This window comes from Cygnus olor, chromosome 1 (genome assembly GCF_009769625.2).
Source record: "Cygnus olor isolate bCygOlo1 chromosome 1, bCygOlo1.pri.v2, whole genome shotgun sequence".
Classification (NCBI taxonomy): Eukaryota; Metazoa; Chordata; class Aves; order Anseriformes; family Anatidae; genus Cygnus; species Cygnus olor.
Genome location: NC_049169.1, coordinates 57,251,222 through 57,276,038, shown reverse-complemented (window position 1 = coordinate 57,276,038; position 24,817 = coordinate 57,251,222). Strand labels below are relative to the sequence as shown.

Below are 24,817 nucleotides of genomic sequence, written 5' to 3'. Positions count from 1 at the left end.
ACCAGTGATGCTTGCTACGATTGCCTGTGGCTGGGTCTCTGTAGAGTGGAAAATAGCTCCTTGTGCAGCACAACCACACCTGGGAAAAACCTGCGGGGCATGGAGAAGAGCCGTGGGCAGCTAGCTCACTACGTCTGGTTTTCATGCAGACAGACTGCTGCTTCCTGCCAGCCAGAGCAGAGCGCTGCAGGCAGTCTTGTCCAAGAAGTCCTAGTCAGCCTCTTGTTTCCGGTCCAACGCAAAACCAGGGCAACCTGCCCAATTAATAATAGAAACCTGCCCTCTGTCAGCTCAAGGACTAGTGATCTCCAGTCCTTGAGGGCAGTAATAACTACCTTCTGCTACTAGTCAGCTTCCCAGGACCAAGGTCTTTTAAGGATCCCTCACCTGACTCAAAGCCTTCTTAAATCTATCAACTGAAAATAAGGGTCCTTGAGCTGATTCCTAGGCCCTGGACTTCATTTTCTTACACAGGCAGCTTCTCTTCCAGATCCCTTAGGGGTCCACAGGCCCTTTTACTGTCCCCAGTCCCACACATACATCACTCTGAGCAAATACCTTGGGCCTGCAGAGAATCCTCTACAGATTTGTATGGGTAGAGGAGGGGAGATCAGGGGAGTGAATCCACAAGAGATTTAGGGGAAGGAACAGACCCACCTGTTGCTTCAAGTTTATGGGTAAATTTGGTTGAGATGAGAGGAATCACCCCAAACCTTTCACCTTCTTTCTGTGCCCTGTGGTGCCTCTGGACATCAGATTCATCACAGACTGTAGGGCAAATTTTATGGATGGGAGAACACTGGCAGCACATCAGCACAGGAGCGCAAAGCAGGTAAGACTCAGACTTCTGTGAACATCACGCCTACGGTATGAATACCGCACACAGCAAGCTCTTGAGCATCTCCTGGCATCACGGCTTTATTGCTGCCGTGTTCGTTTTGAACCCTCTCTAATGTGTACTCTGTGCCCTTTGGCAGGGACTCGCTCTGCCTGTTGCTTATGAGTACAGTGCTTGGGACAATGTGGTTTTGGTTTTCCTACCGAAGAGCAGTGCCAGTAAGTAATGAAAGCACGTCTGTCATAGTCTGCATAGGAAAGGCAGTGTCCATGGGATGATAACATCTTCGGTGGTTACCATAAAATTTTCAGGAATAAGTCATTCCTCTCATATGGTTCTTAAAAAAAACACAGACTTGGTATGCTAAGAACTCGTAATATGAATGTATCTCCCTTATTTGGAAAAAAAACAAATCGTGCTTCCAGTTTCCTGATCCCACTTCATTTTTGATATTTGACCTGCAGATTAGAGGTTTTCACGTCATCTGTCAGCCCACAGAGAGTATCCCAAGGTTCAGTGTGTGTGAGAGATAGGAAAGGGACATTAGGAACAGGCCAGCCACAAACAGCTAAAATTAGCTCTGAGAACTGGAGTGCTGAGGTCTCTGAGGAACACCAGTCAAAGAAAGAAAACGGTTGTTTGCTAAACTCCCACTTGCTCTGCTGCCTCTGAGGACTTCTGGCTCACATCCCTGCTATTTTAGAGGATTTCCCCCACCCCTTCCCCTCCATTCACCATCGTTTTCCTCTTTTGTAACTCCAGTCCAGTGTGACATGGGATTCCTGCTCCAGCAGCAAGTTGCTGACTGCAAACAGGAAACGGGGCCTATTTGGAGCTCGGCCTCTCTGATAACACGGACATCACACCCACGTGCAGACAGGGATGCTTCTCACATATGGCAATGATCAGCAGCTCCCCCTTTTCTCTCCTTCCCTCTTCCCCAAAAGGGCTTACACAGCCCTAGAGGGGTCCCATCTCGAGCTCGAAGCAGTCTGTAGAAAGCACGGCTGCGTGAGGCCTCGGTTATCATAGAACATGATTTCTTGCACAATTCTTTGAGAGTCTCCGAGGCCAGTAAATTTGAGACTGTAAATCTCCACGTGACCAGCACATATGGCCTTTGAATACAGTATGGAGTGAATTACAGAGAGAGAGCCTATCTTCTGCGGAATCTGATTAAAGGAGTCCTTTGAGAGTGATCCCTTCCACGCTGCCATAGGCATGGCTTTACAAGCTGCCCTCCCTCCTCCTTTTCACTAATGCCTGACGGAATATTTTATTTTTCGGCACTAGCTTCTCCCTCCTTCTCTGGAGACTTTTCTCCAAATATAACTGAATGGCTCTATCTGCCTTCAGACTATATTTTCAAAGAAAAAAAAAAGTTTAATCACATTGATACTAGTGGAAACACATTCGGGGAGTTGGAGGCATTGTCGAAGTTGAGGAGCTGGGTTCTGTCTCTGCAGGGAGGAGAAGGAAACGCTCTTGTGTTCACTGGGAATAAGATTTTGCTTCCTCCAGCCAACTCTCTGTGGTGCTATTTGCTTACAGCCATGCACAGCTAACGCTATACTACCCCCCTAGGCTAAGTCACTATTGACATTATATATGATGTTCATTGGTGAAGATTTATTCCGGATGGGGAAAGCAATTTCAAATGAAGTAAAAATTTCCCTTTCTAGTGTGCTCCCTCCTCCTCTGTGAGGCAGGTCTGTGTTCTTTGTGCTGATGCTGCTTTGGCAAAATAAATTCCTTGAAACAAAAGTGACTATGGATCAGCAGGAGGATTTTTTTTTTCCAGCAGTAGATCATTTCATTTGAACAGTGGGAGAGAGAATTGCACTGCCTTTGGAAGGTATACCTTCCACTGCTATGCAGTGAGATACAGGAGACCAGATTAGTGTCTTCTGTTATACCCATACTAAGGACTTATCTGCACTGAACAGGTCTCCATCCCTCCTTCCCCTTTACACTCACTGAGATGGCAAAGTGAACTTGAACTGAGAGCAAAGGAAGCAAGATTTTGGTTAAAGACTGCTTGGTTGAGATCTGTAGAACATGAAGAGAGCTTAACTGAAAATAAATAAAATGCTCGTCTATCTAATTTTCATACTGTGTGATACTGAGAAAAGACTGATGGAGAACCAAATCTCTGTTGGTAGAAACTGTTGTTGCTCAGACTCTTTGTTAGTTGTCTTCTGTGGATTATCCCATGAGTAGATCCCTCTGTAGATCCCTTCTGTGCATTGCAGAACCTTTACACTAAGAGCACCTTCCTCCCAGTCCTCAGCTAGGTGTCTAGGGAGAGCTCTTCTTCCTCCCTGGCTGGTGTGGTGAGACCTTATTTTCTTCTTTCAGCTACTTTAAGCACTACTTAAAATCACTGCTGCGGATACTGGGAGATGGGAAGAATGTGGAGCAGTCCCTCAGCCACCAGTCTGCCGCAGAAGAGACAGTCACTGGAGGGAAGAAGAGGAGGGGAGGAGAGGCCTGCTACCACCAAAGATGTTCAATATCTCTCTGGCCTCTTAGCACTTCTGATGAACCACTGCACTGGAGCAGTCCAAACTCCCACAACAGGGCACTTGGTCTAACACAGCACCCCTGGCCAACTCTGAGCAAGGTTTGGTGGCGCTATTACTAAGAACAGAGCTACAGAGAGGTATTCTCTTGCTCAGGGCACATGTTCAAGCTGTGGTACCTTCGTAGCTTTGCTCCTGGTACATAATCTGTACATACAGTGCGGATTCATATCTGTACATTCAACACCTTCCTGCTTCCTGCCAGCTCGGCATGGTTCTCATCGCTGCCTCTGATAAGCGTTTGAAGTTCTTTCTGGGCAGTCCCAGTGGGGTGCAGGCACATTCATCCATACTGCACGCCTCCCCTTCAGAAGAACACTCACCCACCCCCCGTGTGCTACCCGTTGCTCTTGCTACAAACTGAGTTAAAATCAGGAGTTGAACTATGCCAGTATAGGACAGTTTTTTTTTTTTCCAGCTTCTGCTAGTAAAGTGTGAGATCATAGTCGTAGCCCCATGCTCCCTGGTAAAGGTTCTTTCATTCAGTGTGAAGGAAAAACAGAGGAAGTTTGCTCTGTTCCCCTTTCTTTGGCGTCACCTCCAGTTGCGCTGCATCTGGTTACAGATTAACTCTTCCTGCACGATACCATTACCACTTGCAATGGAAGGGAAACCAGGGCACTTTGCTGAATGGACAGAGAAAGGCACAACTGAAGGGGTAGCTCAGGCCCTTCAGATTAAAGGAAAAGGGAACAGGGACTGTAAATTTTCCCCTCTATCTTCAGTGGAGAAAGAATACTACTTTCACACATCTGTGCTAAATCAAACACTGATCTGCTCACTGCTGACGTTAATCCATGAGGTGTGGAACTCGCACTGCAGCCCTGAAAGGGTCCTTTGATGAATGCGTTCCTCGTCACTCAGGAAGAGCGAGACAATAAACAAATGACAGAACCCTCCTCGCTCCCGACTGCAGACCTACCATCTCCTCATCTTTTGTCTCCCACTGTAAGCCATGATTTATGGAGAAAAATTCCAGAAGAGTGAGGAAACAGAAGTGCAGCCTTTTGCTCCAGAGAAGATAGAGGTCTGTCCTTGAGATCAGAAATCCTCCAGCTTCTAGTGCCTTGGGCCGTGAGCTTGTGTGGGAGGGCCCTGCTCTAACTGAGGCAGTCGCTTGCTGTTACAATACAGCAGTAATTTGGGAATACAGAAACAAAAGCATTGAAAAAGTGGATTTGGATTTAAAAAAATCCTGGGCTGAGGCAGCCATCTCTGTTGGGATCTCCACACAGGCGAACTGCTTCTCGCTTTTGACACCCTCATGGTGACATGCATGGCAGGAATCGCCAAGTTTGTTCCCTGCTGGGACACTGCCCTCATCATTAGAGACCGTTCCTGCAACTAACACCTTTGTTTGCAGTTTCAGGTGTGAAGCTGGGAACAGCTGGACTGTGGGGATAAAGTGGCTTATTTTTGCAGGAAGTTTTTGCAGACTATGCAGGAGAGGCAAGAGACAGTAAACTTTTCCTGCAGCTGTACCTGTTCTGTGGGTGGAGAGAAGGCCCTTCCTTCAGACGTGACAGTGTCTCCAGGCTTGTCAGTGTAATAAAAAGAGGGATGCCAGCTCCCTTGTGCTTCTCTTTCTGTCTTTCATGAGTATGGTGGTTTCAGAGGATTCCAACATGCTCTAAAACCAGTGGCACATCCTGAGGACCGGCAGGCCTACTGGGCCTCAGAAGGCTGTTGAGAGGCAGAGAGGTGAGGAGAGAAGGATCTGTTTGGACAGCCTGCCCAAAAGGTCTTATGCTTCAGTCCAGTCACCTCCCATGCCAAGAGCGACTGGATTCAGCTCCCCTGTTCCTCCATGGCTGATCATCCTTGGAGAAGCCAGGCCAACCCGTGAGAGATGAGGGATGCAGTGGCTTCCCCCATACCACTTCCCAGTCACTGTCAATGGCAAAAATGGAAAAATAGGAAAATGAAATTCTGGACCGCACCAGGAGGGCTGAAAAGCAACAAGGTACTCCTGTATCCCCATCACTCAGAGCAAACCCCAGCACAGGGAGGGGATCGTGAGCCGAGAGACTTGCCAGTCTGCCAGGCTGTCTGCCTGCTAAATATGAGGGAGTTACTCCACAAATACGTCAAGCAACTGCAGTGTCCAGTACTTGGATGCAAACCCTCTCTTGTGGAAAGAAACATTTCCTGTACTACAGCACATAGGAGGGGGCACTAAGAATAGCTGATAGTACAGTGAGGGATAGGGGTGTGGAAGGGCTGTCCCACCCTTGAAGATAGGCAGGACATTAAGGCTATAGTGAAAGAAAGCAGTGAGATCTGACATCCACACCAACCTCAGGCTCTCATTTCTCCGACAGGAAGGCTTGCCCCATAGGTGTTTGTGTGGCTGTGCAGCGGCCAGATGTTGCTGCTTTTCTGTGTCTGCCCCTTCTTCCTCAAACTCACCTCCCAGGCCTCCACAGAGATACTGTCTTGTTCAAGTTACGCTGATAGAAACGTCAAACCTTGATTACAGCCATGAATCTACAGCTCATGAACTCTGCTGGCCACAGTGCCACAGAGCTGCCTTAAAGCTCTCTTAAAAATGTGAGGCATTCCAGTCATTTTAATTACTGTGTATTGCATAAGCCAGAAAACAGTTCATACAAAGGAACAACAGAAAAGTGATTTTCAGTCACTTTGGCTCTCCTCTCTACTTAGTGCCAACCTCCAAAGCTCTGGGAACACCAGCTCTTATTACCATTTGAAGCACTCCATCTATTTGCAATCTCTTTGTTCAGTCACTTAAAGCTATTGATGCAGTTTAGAAGGGTTTAAAAAGAAAAACAAAACTTCAATTTGGAAATGGCTACAGCAGCATGAAAGCAAAGCAAGAGAAGTGGAAAGAAAAAAAAACTTATTATAAACAAAAACGAGAGAAAATTAATTGCTTGGAATGAGGCACAGGCAGGTAAAGCCAAGCAAATCACGTCCCGTCCCCTGACTCAGTCAGGCCATCTAATCACAGCCTCCTGGCTTGAACCCTGCGTGGTACTGAGCCCTTTGGCCCTGCTCCAGAAATGCACTTAAGCTTATATTTAACTTTGCGCATGTAAATGGTCCTGTTGACTTCAGTGGAGCATCTTAAAGTTGAACATGTGCCTTAGTGTTTTGCTGGCTCGGGGCCAAAGTGTGGAGCCATGTGCAGGAAACATTTTCGGCTTGATAAGGCTGTTAAAAGATATTTCCTGGACGCCCTTCTGTGCAGCTGATGCCATATCGCAGCCTGACTGGAGGATCCCCACACTACCGAGAGGGTGATTTCATATTCTACAATCCTTTATAATGTAGTACTTACTCATGGTGCCTCTGGGCTGCTCCCGGACTGGGTGCTCTCCTGAGCACAATCTGTGAAGGATCCTTGAAGATTAAACTCGGTATAGAACTGTTAGAGCTGGGGAAGGTTAATGGTGTATCTCTGACTGAAAGCTTGGAAGTGGGATAAAGTGTTACCTGTGTCTGGCTTGCAGACAGGAAGGTGACATAATTCTTTGCAACCACAGAGAAAGAGATCAAATAAAACTTCTTCGTATGTATATATAGAATCAAAGACATTTCTGAAGAAAAAGTCTTCTTGTTTTAAGTAGCAGATGAAGTCCGTTGATACAATAGAGGAGTTAATAGAGGAGTTTTTTTCCCAACCTTTTTTACACACATAAATTATAGCAAATATGAAAATTTTAAATAAAACAGCCTTCTCAAAGAAAAGTGTCAGGAAAAAAAAAAAACTTTCTGAGAAAGAAACGGATAATCAGGAAATAAGAGAACATTTTGTTAATGCAATACACAACCGCTTCAGTAGAGTTGCCTGTGACATGGTGTGGGTGTGCTGTCAAAGAGGACATCAGGTGGCTCTGAAAAGCACCAGTCCTTTCCAACCCACTAGACAAAGGCAGAAAAACAATGACATCCCCTTGAGGGCGTGATGCTGAACTGATGGAAAAGATATGAGGATCGTCAACTTCAAGAAAAGTTTTTAGGATAAGACAAGACTTTGGAGTAACTTGGCAGCTGGACAATTTGAAATGCTGGTGGCAGGGCTCCATGCTCATGAATCAAGTCAAGTTGCTGCGGAAAAGTTAAAATGGAAAAATGCCCATACTTCAGAAGCATTTAAAATTAATGTATTTGTTCATCGAGGTGGCAGGACTGTTTGGACTATGGGCCGAAGCCTCCTGACTTCATTCATGCCTTGCTCAGTTTAAGCCAGCTGAGGTCTGTGATGAGCTGGGGTGTTTTCAGCTGCTACATGTGTTAGGTTTTTTTCCTTTGGTGGTGGTAGTAGTGCGTGTGTGGGTCCTTCTTTTGTTCATTCGTTCGTTTGTTTGTTCTTTTTTTTTTTTTTTTTGGCCAGCGGTTCCTGTAGTTTGATTAAGCCCTTCTGTACAAATTAGATTCAGATGCTTTTGTCAGTTCAGAAGCAGCTTTCTGCCAGTGTCTGGTATCCCTCACGTTTCGTTGTGAAAGGTGATTAGAAGGGAAGAGAATATGCCTTTAGTTTATTTACAGCAGCACCTCATGCCTCTTGAAGGACTCAGTCACTATACCTAGCTCTGGGATGGTCCTTTCCAGCCACAAACGGGACTTGTGGAAGGGAAACGGCATTGTTAGTTACGCTCCTGGTGTAAACTGCAGTATCTGTGGAAGCAGAAGGTAGCTCTCTGTCCTGAAACGTAACCGAGACACCCAACTTAACATCGCTCCTTTTGCGAAGACAGGGTTCTCTAGATACTGCAAGGAACCTCGCTTCATCCGGACGAAATGCGAACATCTCTTGCAGCGCAGTGCCCCCTAGCACTGCCTCTCCTCTACACATTCGTGCAGGATCGAGGGAAGAAGGCCACTTTGCTCAGCCAACAACACCTGCAGGACATGGCTTTCCCTGGGAATTTTCACACCAACTATTGACCCAGCCCAGTCATGCTTAGCTTGTGGGATCCGACAAGATCACAGCGTGACGTGGTGTGGCTGCCCAGTAAAGCACAGAGATCCTTAATTGTGTTCAACAGTGTGCTCTTGGGGGTGGACTGAAATAACGTAGATTTCTTTATTTGGTGACATAAATCAAATGTGAACTCTAATTTTCTCATATGAAGATCAAGGTCTTTATTTTCTCTTTTTTTCTCTGCCAGGTTTTTTATGGCCATATATGGCTTAAAGTTTCATCTAGCCAAAGGAGCTTAACGCTAGTTTATTTTTTTATTTTATTTTTTTTTCCCTTTGCAGTTTCTCCCATGCAGAGAGCAGGGATTCAGATGGAGTTCTCCTTTCAGTTCCTTCATGACTTTCGATGTTACTTTGACCCTATATCCATTTTTTAAAATATAAATAAACAATCAGGACTCCTTCCTGGCTCTTCCAGAGTGCATTTTACTGGTGTGTCTCAAAGTGGAGAGGCTAATATTGAACATCTAATAGACATTGTCAGAGGATGATATATAATACCTCTATTTATAGATGATAAAATGAATGTGCAGGCAGGTAAAAATGATTTAACGGGCCTCACAGCAGGCCACAGGCCAGACTGAGCTTTCCTGAGTACTATTTGTGATTTACAAAAACAGAGCAGTCTGGTTTCTGTGTATGAAATGTACCCTCTAAGCGGCAAATAAATACTGTTATTATTGCATGGTATCCAGTGCTACTGAATTGTTATTATCGCACAGTATCCTGCATCCCAACTACTACAGAGAAATTAATCTCTTTGAAATAGAATACCTAGGTGTCAAAAAAGCAGCCAAATCAGCCAAATCCTTACTGACTGAACACAGGTACTACTACTCCTGCTATGCAGGTACTGCTACCACAATGCTAATACACGCATTTCTAATTTTCTGGGTCACATCTCAAACTGTGGCAGACGAGACACGCAGCCAGCCTGCACATCATCCCTTCCAAACAGATGTGCCCTGCTGCTGGGTCAAACTGCGGCACTCCTTTTCAGCCTGGCAAGTAATTGCAGATTACTTCTCTGGGTTATATTTGAAAAGTGAACTAGTTCCTGCCGTCAGCACAAACTCGGTGTTACTTGTACAAGCTTGGTCAGTCTGGCTGTTAACAAGCTACATCCATGCCTGAAGGGCCCTGTGTAACTTCAGTAACTTCCAGCCCCCTTCCTCTTCCCTTCTCAGAAATGAAGGCAACTGAAGGGTTTGTTTTTCAGTCTCCTCTGAACGTGTCCTGCGTCTTGTATTATAGTCACTCTTGGCATTTACGCAACACTCATCACCTTCAAAGCTTGGTACAAAGTATTCAGCTTGTTAGTCCTCAGAACACACAGGAAAGGTGTTATTATAGAAATGAAGAAACTTTCTCAGAGAAGCAACTTGGCCAGGTGCTGCTGGTGTTGTGATTATAATCTAATTGTGTGAGGGCCAAAGTCACCCTTATTTACACAGTGTCAGGTTATGGAATAACTGAGCTTCTCTCAGATACTGATCTGAGATGTTGATAGATCAGGTGTATCATGATGTTGGTGATATCAAACCTTTTTAGAACAACAAAGAAAAAATGAAAGTACCGGACACACCTCATTTTTCTCCCGTGTTACTCCACTGAGGTCAGTGGGGTTGTTCCTTGTTTACACCCAGTAAAATGGAAATGACAGTCCAATCTGACAGATTCAGCTTCAGCTGCAGTACCTCCAGCTGACAGCCCAAATACCTAAGGAGTTTTTCGCAGGGGGGTTCTCATACTGCGATTTGAAGCCAAATGATTCTGACAGTGACGTACCTAAATCTAAAGCCTTGTTTAATGTCCTGCCTCATACGTACTTCTATGACCCATTATCACCTCCACACCATCTGATTTTTTTTTTTCACTGCGTTCACTAACAGACATTCCTGTGAAGCTCCATCACCATTATCCCCATTACATGGACTGGGATTTGAAGCACAGCGAGACGAAGCTGTCACACAGGTTGGCTGTGTCACAGTGAGGAGAGGAACCTGCATTTTCCTCTGTTTGCTTTGCAACCTTGATCACTGCTAGAAACACCCATCTCGATGCTTTTGTATACCCATGCTCCAAATAAAAACCTGTGTTTCCATAAGACTGGAGGTTTTAATTTTATAGGGATGGCGTGATTCAAGAAAAGGTGTAGTCAGGCTGTGCTTCACCCAGATGGAGAAGAATTGTAAATCTAAAGACTTAGCTGACTATTTAGAAATTTAGGACAGCTGGTCCCTGGCCTTTAATACCAGCATAATTTATAACTAGACATGCTTAAGTCTTGTAAACCCCATGGAAAGTACTCTGACATTATATATACTGGTTTGATACTGTGATTAATCGCCCTCGGTCCCCTCTGCAGGATAATGAGGATGTCTGTATCCTGCAGCTGGCAATCTCCTTCGTCGCAGCCCTGGCTCTACTATAACATTTACATTTCTACAGCTGATAGAAATTTACTGTTCTAAAAGGGGATAAGGGAAAACAAAACAAACAGGACATTTCTATAAATTCTGCTAAAGCTGCTCTGCTAAAACACACTTCGAGATTAAATGTTGGGAGTGCCCGGGCAGATGTGACCGGCGACTGAAAAGTCGCTGACTGAAAATCCCGAGGAGGGGAAGAGAAGGGGAATGGGTGGAGGCAGGGTGGCAGGAGAAGGAGCATTTGAGAGGGATGAAAATACACAGGATGAAATCCTGGCTAAGGTCTCGTCCTTCTCCTCCATCCGCTGCGTGCTGAGAGGGGAAAAGCAGCAACGCGCAGTGCTCCCCTTGCGTTTTCTGGTTGCTCCATGAGAGCACTTTACAGTACTACTCCCTTTCACCTCCTCCAGCTTTAAAAATCACTTTACAGCCAGCCGAGACCGCCCGGAGGGGAACAGCCCGAGCTTGGAAAGCGAACCCCGGAGGGCTTCGGGGACGTTTCTGCCCGTCCTCCGGGCTGCCACCCTGAGGGGAGGCAGACCCCAGCGGGGCTCGGGGGGACCAAAGCCGGGAACTGGGGACCAGAGCCGTGCGGACACTGACGGGGTCTCTCAGTAAACCCGGGGAGGGGGCACGGCGACGTTTCTGTGGGACGGGGACGACTTGGCGGGCTTCCCCTCAGGGCGGCCGGCGGCGCAGGTAACCGCCCGCCCAAACGGCCGCACTATTCCCTATAAGGCGCTGAAGCGGCGGCCGCGGCCCCTCCCCGTCCCGCCGGCCGCTCCCGCCGATGAGGTAATGCGGGGCTCCCATTGGCCGGCGGCGGCGGCGGCGCCCCCCGCGGCCCGAGCGGGCGCGATCCAGGCTATAACTCGGCGCCGCGCCGCGCTGCACCGCACCGCGCAGCGACGTCGTGCACCGTGCAGCAGCAGCAGCAGCAGCAGCAGCGGCACCACCACCACCACCACCACCACCAGCGCGCACCGTGCACCGTGCACCGTGCGGCAGCGTGCACCAGTGCATCGCCTTGCACCAGTGCATCGCCTTGCACCAGTGCATCGCCTTGCACCAGTGCATCGCCTTGCACCGCGCTCTCGGGCTTGCACCGTCCCGTCCAGCGAAGAGGGGCAGCGTGTGCAAAGGGAGGCTGCTAGGAAAGGAGGCTCCTAGGAAAGGAGGCTCCTGCCCTCTCGCTCCGCATAAGCGAAGGGGTGAGCCCCGGGGGGCATCATGACGGCGTGGCTCGGCTTCCTCGCCGTGGCTCTCTGCAGCTGGAGCCTGCGGGACGCCGTGGTGGAGGCTTGCACTTGCGTCCCCATCCACCCGCAGGACGCTTTCTGCAACTCCGACATCGGTGAGTGCCGCCGACGGAGCCTCCTCGGTTTGTGGGGGGAGAGGCGAGACCCCGGGGCTCCGTCCCCGGCCCGAAATGGGGCGGTGGGCGGCGGGGGGAGGCGTTGGGGCGAGCCCTGGGGGCTGCATGCGAGAGGAATTGGTGGTGTCCCCAGGGCACCTGGCGAGCGGGGTGCATGGGCGAGGGTTTCTGGCACCTCCGCAGGTGGTTTGAGTGGTGTGAAAGGTGCCGGGGGGCTTCACAATACTGGTACCCACACCTCGCTGATGCCAGAGTCTGCAAAGAAACCCCCCCCCGGTAGGTGCTATGGGAGTCTGACAGGACATCAGTTCTCACTGTGGCGGAGCACCCGTTACCACAAGCCCTGCCAGTGGCTTTAAAGTTGGCCAGACTTGCTGGCAAAATCATTCTGTCTCCTGCCTTTAACTCCACTGTACCAAAACCGTGGCTGTGCGCGGTTATCCGTGTCTGGTCTCTATGGAGTGTCTGCTCCTGAGTGCCAGAAAAAGCCACTGCAGGTTCAGCTTCCCTCCCTGATGAGAGCCTGGAAAATATTTATAAAACAGTTTTAGACTGGGGAATCCTTCCAGGAAACTGCACTGTTCAAAGCTCTGCTTGTTACTGCCTCTTCTTTAGCCTGGATCAACAAGCGTGCCACCGACGTGCCGCTGCCAGGAGCTTGTCCTTGCTCTGAAAGTAAGGCTGGGAGACCATTTTTGCACAGCTAAAGCTGCACACAGCGTGTGGCCTTCGTTTGCTGCGTTTTGGGAGCAGGTCTGCTTTCCTGCTCCGCTCAGGTCATGTTGGAGCAGATCGGGGCTGTTTTCAGTTCAGTTTTGAGAAAGCTGGTGTTAAATAAGTTGTTGTTGTGAACAGACCCTGATGCCAGTGTATTTCTGCCAGATGGGTAAATGGCTAGGAGTAGGGCAAACTGCGAAGTTTCGCATGGCAGCGCTCCTAAACTTCAGGGCGTGAAGTTTTCCTGTTTATTGCTCGGGCTTCTGATGGAGTTCAAAGTCATGTCCGTCACCTCCCTGCTTTCTGCTCTGCAGTCTTCGTTGTATCTCGTGCCTTGGCTTTGCTCGGGGTTGTGGCCAGGCTGATGAACAGGGGGGTTGTGATGCCTGCAGGCATCCTGGTAGTGCAGAGAAGCATGCGGGGAAAGAGCAGCTTGAGCTGGAAGATGACTTACGTGCACGTTTGGTTAAGACCTCAGTTCTCTGTGATAGGCTGAAGCAAAAGAAAATCCTTTGCTCGAACGTGCTAAATTTGCTAGAACTGTCTGGAAAATGTGATGCTCCTGCGGGCTGATTTTTAGCAAACGCTGTCACGTTTTGTTTTTTTTATGGCAAAAAACATGCTAAGGCTTTCTGGCTGTGGCGGAGTTCACCATCTCCATGGGAACTGAGGGCAGGGTGCTGGTGTGGCCGTGGGACAGACGAAACTGCGCGCTGCGTTATAAAACACGTTGCGGGGAAGAAAGGGACTTGGCAGCGAGTTTTTACCGCTCTTGAAACTCCTGACAAAATACCAGCTCCGAGGGGAGGAGTCAGTGCAGTAAGGGCTGGAGCAGAAGACCTTTTTAAAATAGCTCCCAAACAATACGAGAAATTAACTAGCTAGGTGGCAGCCTAGGAGAGGCTTTTCATCGTCCAGAAGCACTGAATGCTGAAGGAGAAGGATTTTAATATAGCACTAATGTAAACTCTCGCTGTTGGTCTTTCGTGCCTGGCCAGTGAAGTCCTGCTCTTAAGTTTATTCCCTTCCCCTTTAATCTCACATCACCACACATTTAATTTTTGATCATCCTCCAGCTCAGTTCTGATGCAGCCTCCCAGCTCAGCAGTCATTAGAAGGTTTTAATCTTTGCAGAAACAGATGCTCGAATAAACCTATTGGAAAGTGTGAGCGATATGTATATCATGTGGAAGTGAAGGTTGTGGTTTTCTAAAGCGAGCCTGGAGGACATACACCACAGTTTTATTTTCTTCCTTTAAAAAATAGAAAAGGAGAATCTCCTGCTAGACTGGTCACAAGGGGTCTTTTCACTCAGCTTGAGTGTTCCGCACGATGAATCGAGCAAAAGTGAAGAGGTGTCTCCCCTGGCCCTTTGAGGTCAGTCAATAATAAAATTTGCTTTCTTAACTCTTGGCTTTCTTTCTTTGACTGGATCAATAAGTGCCAGAACAGGCAGTACAATAATTAGACAAACAGCAACTGCTATGACATGCCATCTGAACTTTGCTTCCTCCCCTCCCACCCCCTGCCTATGACCCCTTCCAGATGTGAATATTTTTCTTTTGTTTGAATTAAGAGACCATTTGAAAGAACAGACACCAGGCATGCTTTGTTCCATTGTGACAAAGCTGTGACATTTCCAGCTGGACATAGCTGACATGAAAAGGGCTTGTTTGTCCCTTTTTTGCAGGAGCAGCAGGAACTTTTAAGCTTGGCTGCTGAGTGTTGCATTCACAGGTCTGGAAAAACACCTCCTGCCTGGATTTCCCCCCCACCTCTCCTTCAAAAAAAGGAAAAGCAAAGTATGTGAAATCACTGGTTGGATTTTGACAAACCAATCTGCAAATGATAAAGAAAGTACTTTGTCCACTCCACACCTATCTCACTTTCATCTTGCGCATATACTTCAGAAAAGAGCCGTGGCACTATGAGTTGTCTCTTACCTAAGTTCAAAGGGAGCCCGAAGTAACATTCTTTTCTATGGGTTGGGTTGGGGGAAGAAACGTCCATCTCAGCAAGGGTACCTGTGAGTTGTGCCCCTCTCCTTACTCTTGGTTAAGTTAGAGTTGGCAAGCTTTGGGGAGATGGAGGCAAGCTCTTAGAGTCCCTCGGTGTGAGGGGAACCATCCATTCCCCCATCCTGCCATGCAATGAGCACTGAGTCCAAAACATCTGCAGTGGCTAGCCTCCTTCGAACTGGGAATGTGATAGGAGAAGAGCACGAGTCAGCAGAAGAGGAAGATCAGAAGTTTGTTTAGCCCAAAGTCTAAGGTCCCAATTGAAAACCTGCCCTTTTTCTTTCATGGCTTTTTTTGACTTCATCATTCCACCTTTTCAACAGAAAACTAGAAGGGATATGCAGAACAATTTGATCAGATGTGAGATGTTAAAGATTCAGTCTTTCTCGTGATGCACATGTGTATGGACTCTGGTGAGGTCACATGTGCTGCCTTATCTGTTAAGGCAGACACATAAGGTTCTGGATTTACCACTTAAAAGTTTAAATTAAAGGTTGAAAGAAAGCTACTTCAATTAATTTTAATACAAATCCTTCGAGCTGAGATGAATTTCAAACAAATTTATGGATTACATGCCACGATAATGGTTGCAAAAGTGCTATATCAACTTAATTGTACTTTTGTTGGGGAAATAATGGTGTGGTTTCATTTTTAGACTGGACTTCCCTTCAAGGCATTTTAGAAACATGAAATCTGAGAAGTCCCTCTGTAAAGATTTTTTTTTTTAAAAAAAAAGTAAATTCCATTTCAAATGGGAGCAAGTTGAGGAGATTGGTTTAACTTTTATGAAATTCCCATGTCCATGGTGAGAAATGGTATTCCTCGTGCCTGGTCATGCCTTCTGATAGAAAGATCACCATTCTGAACCGAATTGTGCTATGAAGTAGAAATAGAAGTTGCTATTTGTTGTTTTTATTGGTTATTTACAATTAAAGTAGAGCCAAATCCTGCTCTGCTTTCTCAGAGTAAAGAGATCACCTTATGGGATCTGGAGTTTGTCACTTCTCCAAATGTATTTATTGAAAAAAAATGTGGTGGAAATTGCTGTTTGGAAGATGTAGTGCAGAATGTTATATAAGGCTCCTTTGGTGTCTTGTTACTATTGCATGTGCTTACTCCAGATTTCCTGCAGGAAGTAACTCCACCAAGACCTCAGAGCCAGCAGAGAGCCAGATGTTCTAACCTTGGGTCTTAGAGCTCCTTGCTTTATGAAGATACTTTTCTATTTCTTATTTTCTCTGGTTTCGCACCTGTTCTGGAGAGCTCCCTACCTGGTAATGCTCCTCTAATGTTCCTGGGAAGAGGCAGGCTGGTGGGAAAGCAATTATGTACAGCTACACGCAGTACTAGCATTTTTAGCTTAGCAAAGGTTTTCACCTGGGATAGGGAAGGGTCTGCTTTGTTCATTTGGGACATACAGACTTGACTGCAGAAGAGGCACAAGGTAGCAAATTCGTTCTTAGCTTCGTCTGTGGACTTCACATTTTCCAAGACCTCACCTTTCAGGGTCTCTTAGATATAAAAACCGAACTGGTATCTGATGAAATGGATCTTTGCACTCATGCATAGTCCTGCTAACAGTCATGGTGGGACCAGGAATCTTTAGTAGGAGCACTCGGTGAGTAACCTTGGCCTTAACTGGATGTTAATGCTAAGATGAAAACGTATTTTTTTCCTGTAGCAGTATTGTCTGAGGTTGTATTTCTTTTTCCTCACAGCTCCAGTACCATGTGGTGCTCTTATGTAGCCCAACCAAGCATGCATCACTAAGAAAAGGAGCCTGTTTGGTCTGTGCAGGAGGTCTTCTCATTAAATGAAGCTCCCACTGTATGCACCGGATGGAAGTTCATAAGAGCTAGTAAACCTGAGAGGGCAGCTTGGTGTGAGTTAGCAGGCAGGGCCAGGCATGCTGTGCTTGTCAGCTGTGAGCCAAACCAAGCTGAGGGCCTCATTTCAGTCCTAATAATGTCTGGGGTGCATGTGCTTGAGTTTCATTTTAGTGATGAGGTTTTTGTTGTTGTTGTTCAAGATGAGGAGGCTTTTGCTCGGATGTGCTGCATATTACTCTAGACTTTCAGGGTATGGCTCTCCTCTTTCATGTACTTGAAAGTACTTCAAGTGTCTGCATACTTGAGTCCCAGAGGAGGGAGACATGCTGCTGGGGCTTTATTAAAACCCAGAAGTCTTCCTGTAAAGCAGTACCAGAAGGAGCATACTGAAGTTGTCTGTGTGCTGCCCACTGGTGACTGCTACTGGTGTTATTTCACCTTAGTGGGATAAGTGCTTCTTTAAATCCCACGTTAAACTGGACTTGCTTTGGAATATCTTGAGAAAAGAGTGTTAACCAGTGTCCTGATTTGTGTGCTTATCTACTGGGAGAGTGAATAAACACAAGGCATATGAATTTCAAATTTCTGCTGTTTGAAAGTATTAGGCTGGTACTAGGTCTGAGGTAGAAGAGACCAAGGTGAGTTAAATAGTTTTACGCCCTCTTACACCAGATCTAAATCTGGCTCGATTATCAATATGCAAAGAGAACACTGGACCAACATCATAATTTAAGTAAAGCAGGTGTAGTGCCACTGGTCTCAGCAGCATTTCACTGGCTTTTATCAGAGTTGGATTTTAGTTGACAGTTTCAGGTTTCCAAGAGGAATGCTACAAACACCGAGGTGCTTGAAAATGTATTTTAAAAAAGCAGTTAACCTACTGTAATGTGAAGTAGTTCCCTTGAGTGACCAGAGTGAAGATTTAGTAGATTAGCTGACAATGTCTAATAACAGAAAAATGCATGTTGTTTTACACAACCCTGATTATTCTATTTATTCAACATTTCTGCCAGCTAAAAAAGATTCTGTGAGTCTTCTGGAAACAAGATAGAAGTCTCTTGAGTTTCATGCTGGTAAAACAAATGTTGACTATGAATAGTCCAAATTCCTGCTTGTGTTTATACAAGACCTTTCCAAAGGGCAATTTCAGCCCTTAGAAACAGAATACAGACAATAAAACAAGATAAATAGCAGAGAGATGCATAGGCAAAAACCATCATCAGACCTCGTCAAATATCAGCAGCGGTTTGCCTGAGATGTAGAATGTCATTTTTTATTGAAGAAAGGAAGGAATTGATGTGGGATATCCTGGGGTCTGAAATCCACTGGGAACCAGCAGAGAGCGGTTCTTGGGAAGGCTGTTTTCAGCTTGGGGGGAAGGTCTTGGTTGTGCTAGTGGAGAACTGGTGGTCTGTGTCAGTGGACTCAGGTCTGAAAAAGTCCAGCTTTGTTGCTGGTGGGGGAAGAGGGTGACAACAGAAATAGGCTCAGTCAGAAACCTGTAATGGGAAAGGTATTTAGGAGCTAAAGGAGCGGCAAACACCCTTCAAAGAGTAGTCCTGGAGTATGAGGAGGGAGTGGTTACTGGAGAAGGGAGAGGTGGTGTATAAAAGCATTGCTGGAGAACTAGATACAGGCTGGTCAGGTGAAGAAGAATCATTAGCTGGGACGTGATAGGCCACCCTACCTGAAACTGGGGCAAGCCCAAGGTGGATCTGCGCCATCCAGGGAAGTGAAATGGGTACTATGGCTTCAGTGAAAAGATGGGTACTACAACCCCCATAAAACAAGCCAGTTCTCTACTGATTGTTCTCTAACAGCCTGTAGCATGTTTGTTTCTGACTGGCGATCAAGGCTTAGGCTTTTGAAAAGCCTCCATTTAGAGGAATGCAAAGTTCCTTCAAATAGCCCTTAAAGAAGTGCACATCGCAGGGCTGTGTGTGCAAGATGTAGGTTTGCTTTTTTTTACTTCCAGGGGAGTTATGAGGAAAATACAGTATAGCTTGAAAATGATGCAGATTCCACATCAGAAGAGGCAAATAAAATTAAGCCAAACATAACATGTTGTCTAAAAGTACTTTTCATATACATGAAGTAGAAGCCTGACTCTGTGCAGACAGGGGATGGTGGGAGAGCATGCAAATGGCAGAGCTGTCATTGTGCAGCACCTATTGGTTACTGACAAAAATACACACTAATAAAAAATCCATCATTGTCCTTAGTTATGCAGCCACTTTAGTAACAGATGGGTATTGTAGCCCTGCTGTTTCTCAAGAACTTGGAACTGGTTTATATGGGAGGTAAAGAATGGTATATGAAAGGTTCCAAGGATTAAAAAAGACCCTGATAAATTTTTCCCTTCTTAATTCCTTGACTTTGACGTGTAAAGGACTGGGTTTCTCCTGGCCTGCATGATCACTGGTACTTCAGCAAAGTGGATATAAATTGCACTGCATTTGCACAACACTTGCACAGATAGCAACAGCTGCACCAGGTGCAACAGTGTGAAGGTAACACATTATTATTTCTTGCTCCCTGGTGATTCATTTTAAAAAAAAATCCTACAACAGTGCATTGGAAACAGGAGTACTTCTATTCCACAGGGCCGTGTTCAAACTGACCCAAGCTCCTGCTGGCCTGGGCTGAAAGACATGAATTTTAATTCCCTTGTGCTATATTGTAATTACAGCACTGGGACTTCAACATCTGTTTCCCTTTCTCAGCGTTTCCCTCCATATCGGGTGTTACTGCAGTGCAGCCCCCAGGGAGGCCTGCTGGCATTATGTTAGTCTCTTAATTTTCTATAGAAGAGCACTGGAGCATTTGCTCAAACAACAAGTTCAATCCCTCATGCTCAGTGAATACATGAACAAGCAAAAATCTTGCTCCTCTGGGGTTTAATCAGCCCTCTCAAATTTCTGGTGTCAGCTGTAAATAGGAAGCTCTTCCCCTAGCAAGCAGGTTTTTGGTCTCCAAACAGTTAAAATACTTAGAGGGGGGAAAAAAGTGCTTACTTGTACCAAGACAGGAAAACCTCAGAATGGAAAACTTCCACTTGACTTTGAAAGACAGGAAATAGCTGGTGCTGGAGAGGCAACAGGTAGAGGAGGAGAGAGCCGGAGGATGTCTGTACAAGACCAGCTATTCCCCTGATGCTTCTCCTTCAGCCCCGCGTCCTCTTGGGGAAGGTGTTGCAGGCTGGCCACGCTCTTCCGAGCCCTTTATACGCTTTCCAAACACCCGCCCCGGTTTCCTACTTCCTGCCTCGTCTGATACCGCTATAAATATCCTGCCTGCCTTTCATCGGGCTGGAGGCACACACACGCTGCAGATTAAAGGGGTTTGAGGTGGCAGCACGCAGCAGCATGTAGGCCGGCCCTTGTCGAGTGTGGGGCTGCTGGGTTCCCCGCTTTGAATTCCTGTTGGAAAATGGAGGGAGTCCTTCAGGACTGAAACGGCCTCCCTCTTTGTCGTGCTCACCTCTGGACTGGGATACAAAGCCCTGCTTCTAAGTGAACAGTTTCCTCCAGTAAATAATAAACTGCATATGGCACAGAGCTAAAAGCTGAGCAATTTCTGGTATTTGGGAGGAGGGAGGGTGGGGAAGAGAGGTTGGAGAAGGAACAGGAGATGCTGTTTGAGGGACCACGCTACATGGAAAAGTACAGCAGTTGCAGTAACGTGTACCTAAAGTGCCCTGGTGAAGAGGATCAGTCCAACAGGAAATAAAACAATGAAGTGTCCTCTGGGACACTTAAGTAGCCCTCATGTGCAAGTGCTTCAATAGTCAGAAAATACAGGGCCTTCACTTAGTGTCCTACAGGACAAAAATCCCAACCCCAGAGAAGTGTAGGAAGACGGGCTGCAGCTCATGTGCAGGTGACTCAGAGTAGCAAAGATTGTGCTGGGATCAGGGCAGGATGAGTTCGTAAGCCCTTTGTTTTACTTCTCTAAATTTGAAGAGCAGCCCCTGTCCCTTTTTTCTTATTTTTTTTCTCCAAGGGGTCAGGGGATTAAGGATTTAGTTGGTTATTTCCTCAGAGGATCAAGATAAAAAGGAGACTTCAATAAGTCTGTTTCCATCTTCTCTACAGACTGTATTTGCAACAGCATTAAGCAGCTGTCCTGCTTTTCCCCCACTGTGTAACAGCACAGAGATAGCGGATTCCACAATATCAGACAGAGTTCCTAGGTGGCACAAGACAGGAAGGTTTTAATGGAATATTATCCGTTCAAAGAGAAGTTTGGCTAGACCTGGTGGCAAACAGCCAGTGACCCTTCCCTTTAGGTTTGCCTTTAGTGCCTTCACTTTTGAACAAGCATGCTGCGATGGCACCTGTGATCGTGAGTCCTATGCGCCATCCATCTAGTCTGGACTTCCGATGCTGATATCAATATCCCTCCCAGAAGCCTGACATGGGACAGTCTGACTTTCTCACAGTCTCTTCTGTGGCCGTCATCCTCGTTCCTCGTAGTTATTGATTGATTCACACCCTGCAGTTTTAAGTTCCTTCCAAAACTCTTCAAAGGCATTTGGTAATTTAACTCTGGAGAAGCTATTTTGTTATCAGCATGAATGTCAAATCTACCTTCCATGTGAGTTTCCCAGCATATTCTGGTTTGATGTTTTTCTTTTTGGCCTGCAGGATGGGAATCGTGTATTTATTCATATTTTGTTGTGAGATGTTTCCTGATGCTTACCAAATAATTACGGGGCTATAAGGCTAGAGCTATTGGTCCTTGTGTTTGCAGAGCCCTGTACCTCTCTGTTGTGTGACTTAGCAGGAGTCTGCAGGAGTGGCACTGGCAGCTAAAGCTGCATGATTCAGAGCCCTGAAGACATGGGATTCTGTGCTCCGCGGGGCGCGGTTGCCTGTGCTCTGGCAGATGAATGGCTCATTGGATAATTATGTGGTCTCTGATGGGTTTTTTGTCATTCTCATCTGCTTTTCACATTTACTCCCTAGCTGTGAAATCATGAGGACTGCTCACAGTGTTATGGAGAAACTGCTGAGCCTTTCTTAGACAGGTCGTGTGGTCATTTTATCATTTACACTATCTTATCTTGAGGTGTCCAGCAGCAGGGAAGAGCTTTATTTGAGCTTAGGCTGTGTTGGACCAAATTGCGTTTGATCCCAAGGACACTCATCCTCTCCAAAAGATTGACTCTTCCTTTTAAAAACAGCACAGCAAATTGGGAAGCAGGTTCTTACTGGCCTTTCTTCCCATGCTATGTTTAAATTGGTTGAAGGAACAGCATAGGTTAAAAAAAGCAGGCAGCACCTGTGTGTTTGGCTGGATGGGAAACAAAGCTTTCACTAGTACCGGAAAGTTTTCAAGCCAATAGGTTCCTTCCTGTCTGTGCTAGATCTCATGTTTGTTTCTAAATGCCCTCCTCTCGTAGCGATTTCCTCCAGAACTAATAGCTGTTGGAAGAGGTAGGATAAAGGAAAGCACTGGGTCTTTCTTTTCCTCCTGTCTCAGAAATTGTACAGAGACCTTTTCCTGTTTGTCTTTTATGCAGTATGGCAGCCTGGACCATTGACGTAAACTTTGTCCTTTGTGCTGTTCAAAGCTCCCCTCTTCTGAATTTGACAACATTGCCTGCACGCATTCTGGCTAGGTTGTCTCCTTGATGGAAGGACAGGAGAATGGACAGAACTGCATCCTAGGGTGGTAGTTGTCTTGGCACACCTGATGGGGGTCACGTTTCTCTGCAGGCTCTGTATTTGCTCATCAAGCCATCATAAAGTCCATACACGGCAGGGTTCCTTCCAGCATATATTCCCCAACATACATGCGGAACAACAAAGAAAGATTGACCACAGTGGTTATTGAAAGATTACCGCAATGGTGTGTTGAGGCAGCCCCACCAGGTTAACACCGTAGTCAAATAGTGAAAAGTCAGCTTTTGTTCCAAAAAATACTCAGAGTCATGGATAGGAAGGGAAGAGCTCCAAGGAGTTTCCAAAGGAGAGCTATGTAGCCCAGTTGGGTTTGCTTTATTGATGTAATCCATCAGAGCTTCCAACAGCCATCTTAATTTGGGAAATTAGAACTGAAATGCTGATGAATGTGGTTTCTCCTCTGAAGTGTGATTTTTGGACTATATCTTTTTATTTTATTTATATATATATATATTTTCCCTCCTGAGAACATCTCTACCTGAGTTACTGCAATGGCTGTATGGTCCTGAACATACTGAAATTTGGGAACGTGAACAACCAGCATATACTGGAATCAACAGACCTATCATGGTTAAAAAAAATAAAAAATAAATCCAATCTGGTTTCTATATTCCCAGAGTAATTTCCCTTGGCAAAGAATAAGCACTGAATGGAACTGTACACTCATGAGCTACATATATCAGACTTCACTGCCAATATAATAGCAAGAGCAAGCAGGATCTGTGTTCCTTTCATCCAGAAAAGGAAAACCATGTTTTTTGTGAGGTTTCACTTCAGTGGTACTAGTCTCAGCCCCAGTTTGGTTTTAGAATGTATTGGCAGCAAAGTGACAGCTGACAGGATCAGGCAATGTCAGTCTGCTTTCTGTAGAAGCAGTAATGTTTTCACTACTCAAGGTCTGAGGTATTACTTCCTAACCCCTTTTGGAAGGTGGGAGGGGAATCCTTTTATTTTTCTTCTTGCATTTTCACTAACATCCCTTACCAGAAAACATTCCTGTGAACTGCAGTGAGAAAGTAATCCGTGGCTGTTTTGCATAGTTAGATAATGTGTTGTTTTTGTTTTTAAGCAAAATTGTGACTCCGAGGCCAGCACTGCTCCAAACCTTATTAATAGCAGTCCTTGTCATTTTGGAGGTTTTGTCTTTTCATTATTATTTATACATGCTCATTTCTGGTTTTGCTAATATGCACTTGCACTTCCTCTGTTTCCTTGCTTGTGGAAGGAAGCAGTGGAAGGAAATTGTGTGCATCGGTACCCTGTTTTTTTTCTGCTTTTCCCGCAGAATATTGGAAGCAGAGTTGAAACTACACTTTGGTAAGCTAGACCTCTGATTTTTCTCAGGGGAAAAAAGCCATGTAAGTATTCTTAGTTGGTATATTAAGTGTGAAATTAAGCAGCTCCAAAGGGGATGAACAGCTACCATTCAGAGGGGGAGTGCCTTTGTGCTTCTGGCTTCTCCTCAGAGCCACAACAGTTCAGTGTTCTTAACTCAAAGAGTTTCCCTTGGAGTAGTGGAAAATCAGAGCCAAGCAAGGCTTCTAAAACTCCAGGCTTCGACGTGTGCCTCGTGTGCGTGTGTGTACATCTTGCGGTTCAGTGATGACCCTGATGACTTCTTGAACTTCTAATGACAATGCAGCTGTCTGTTCATGGTGCTAATTAACCCCAAAGCTGATTCCTCCCTCCCCCTCGTTACCCGCTCAGTGAATGAGATGTGAAAACAAGAAGACGACTTTTCCCGTGCCCTTAGGGCTGTCTGAGCCTGGCAGCAGTGACCCTGCTTGAGTCGAACTGAAAGAGCTGCTGCGCAATGGCCCGTACTTCTTTTTAATGGGTTATTAAAATTCCCCCTTCTCCCCCTCCCTCCAGTCCTGTTACAGTTTGGAGTGAAGGCACTTAGGGGAAAACAGCTGCAGGAATAACTTTTCCTCTTTTCTTTCGGAAGGGCAGAGGCAGCTGTTCAGCTCCTAAGTCTGGGGATTCCGCCGCTACTTATGTAGGGCCTGATCCCACTCCGGCTGAAATTGGAGGCAGGATTCCCACTGGGTTCGGCAGGCAGTTGAAGGAAGCAGCTTCAGGAAGCAGCCTGCAATCAAACAATACTGCTTCAAAATGTTGGAAATGGCTAGAAAGCATAGAGAGAAGAGGAAGGCATTCGTTAGAGCTGACTTGCCTGCAGTCTCAAAGAACAAGCACTCAGCAGCCCAAAGCTTTACTTGAGGAGCAGGTTAAATTACCGTGTTTGTGGTGTCCTAAGTCATTTTTTAAAGACAGCTCTAGTATGTCTGCATTCGTTTACAGTCCGCAGTGTTGTCAGGCTTTTATTGTTGCACTGAATTAAAGGACTTTCATGTTGGGTGCTCATTTTGGTTTAGATCCCCTTTGAGAT

General features: G+C 46.1%; 2 protein-coding genes across 2 annotated transcripts in view; one reads left to right on the top strand and one right to left on the bottom strand.

The window, feature by feature from the left end:
* Positions 1-24,817, bottom strand: part of SYN3 (synapsin III) — a 191,884-nt gene that overhangs the window by 73,785 nt on the left and 93,282 nt on the right. The gene's annotated exons all lie outside the window — the stretch shown is intronic.
* TIMP3 (TIMP metallopeptidase inhibitor 3) overlaps positions 10,912-24,817 on the top strand; it is a 38,069-nt gene continuing 24,163 nt past the window's right edge. The window contains exon 1 of the mRNA XM_040559654.1: positions 10,912-12,153. Coding sequence (XP_040415588.1) covers positions 12,030-12,153 — 124 coding nt within the window. The 5' untranslated portion in view covers positions 10,912-12,029. The remainder of the gene's footprint in view (positions 12,154-24,817) is intronic.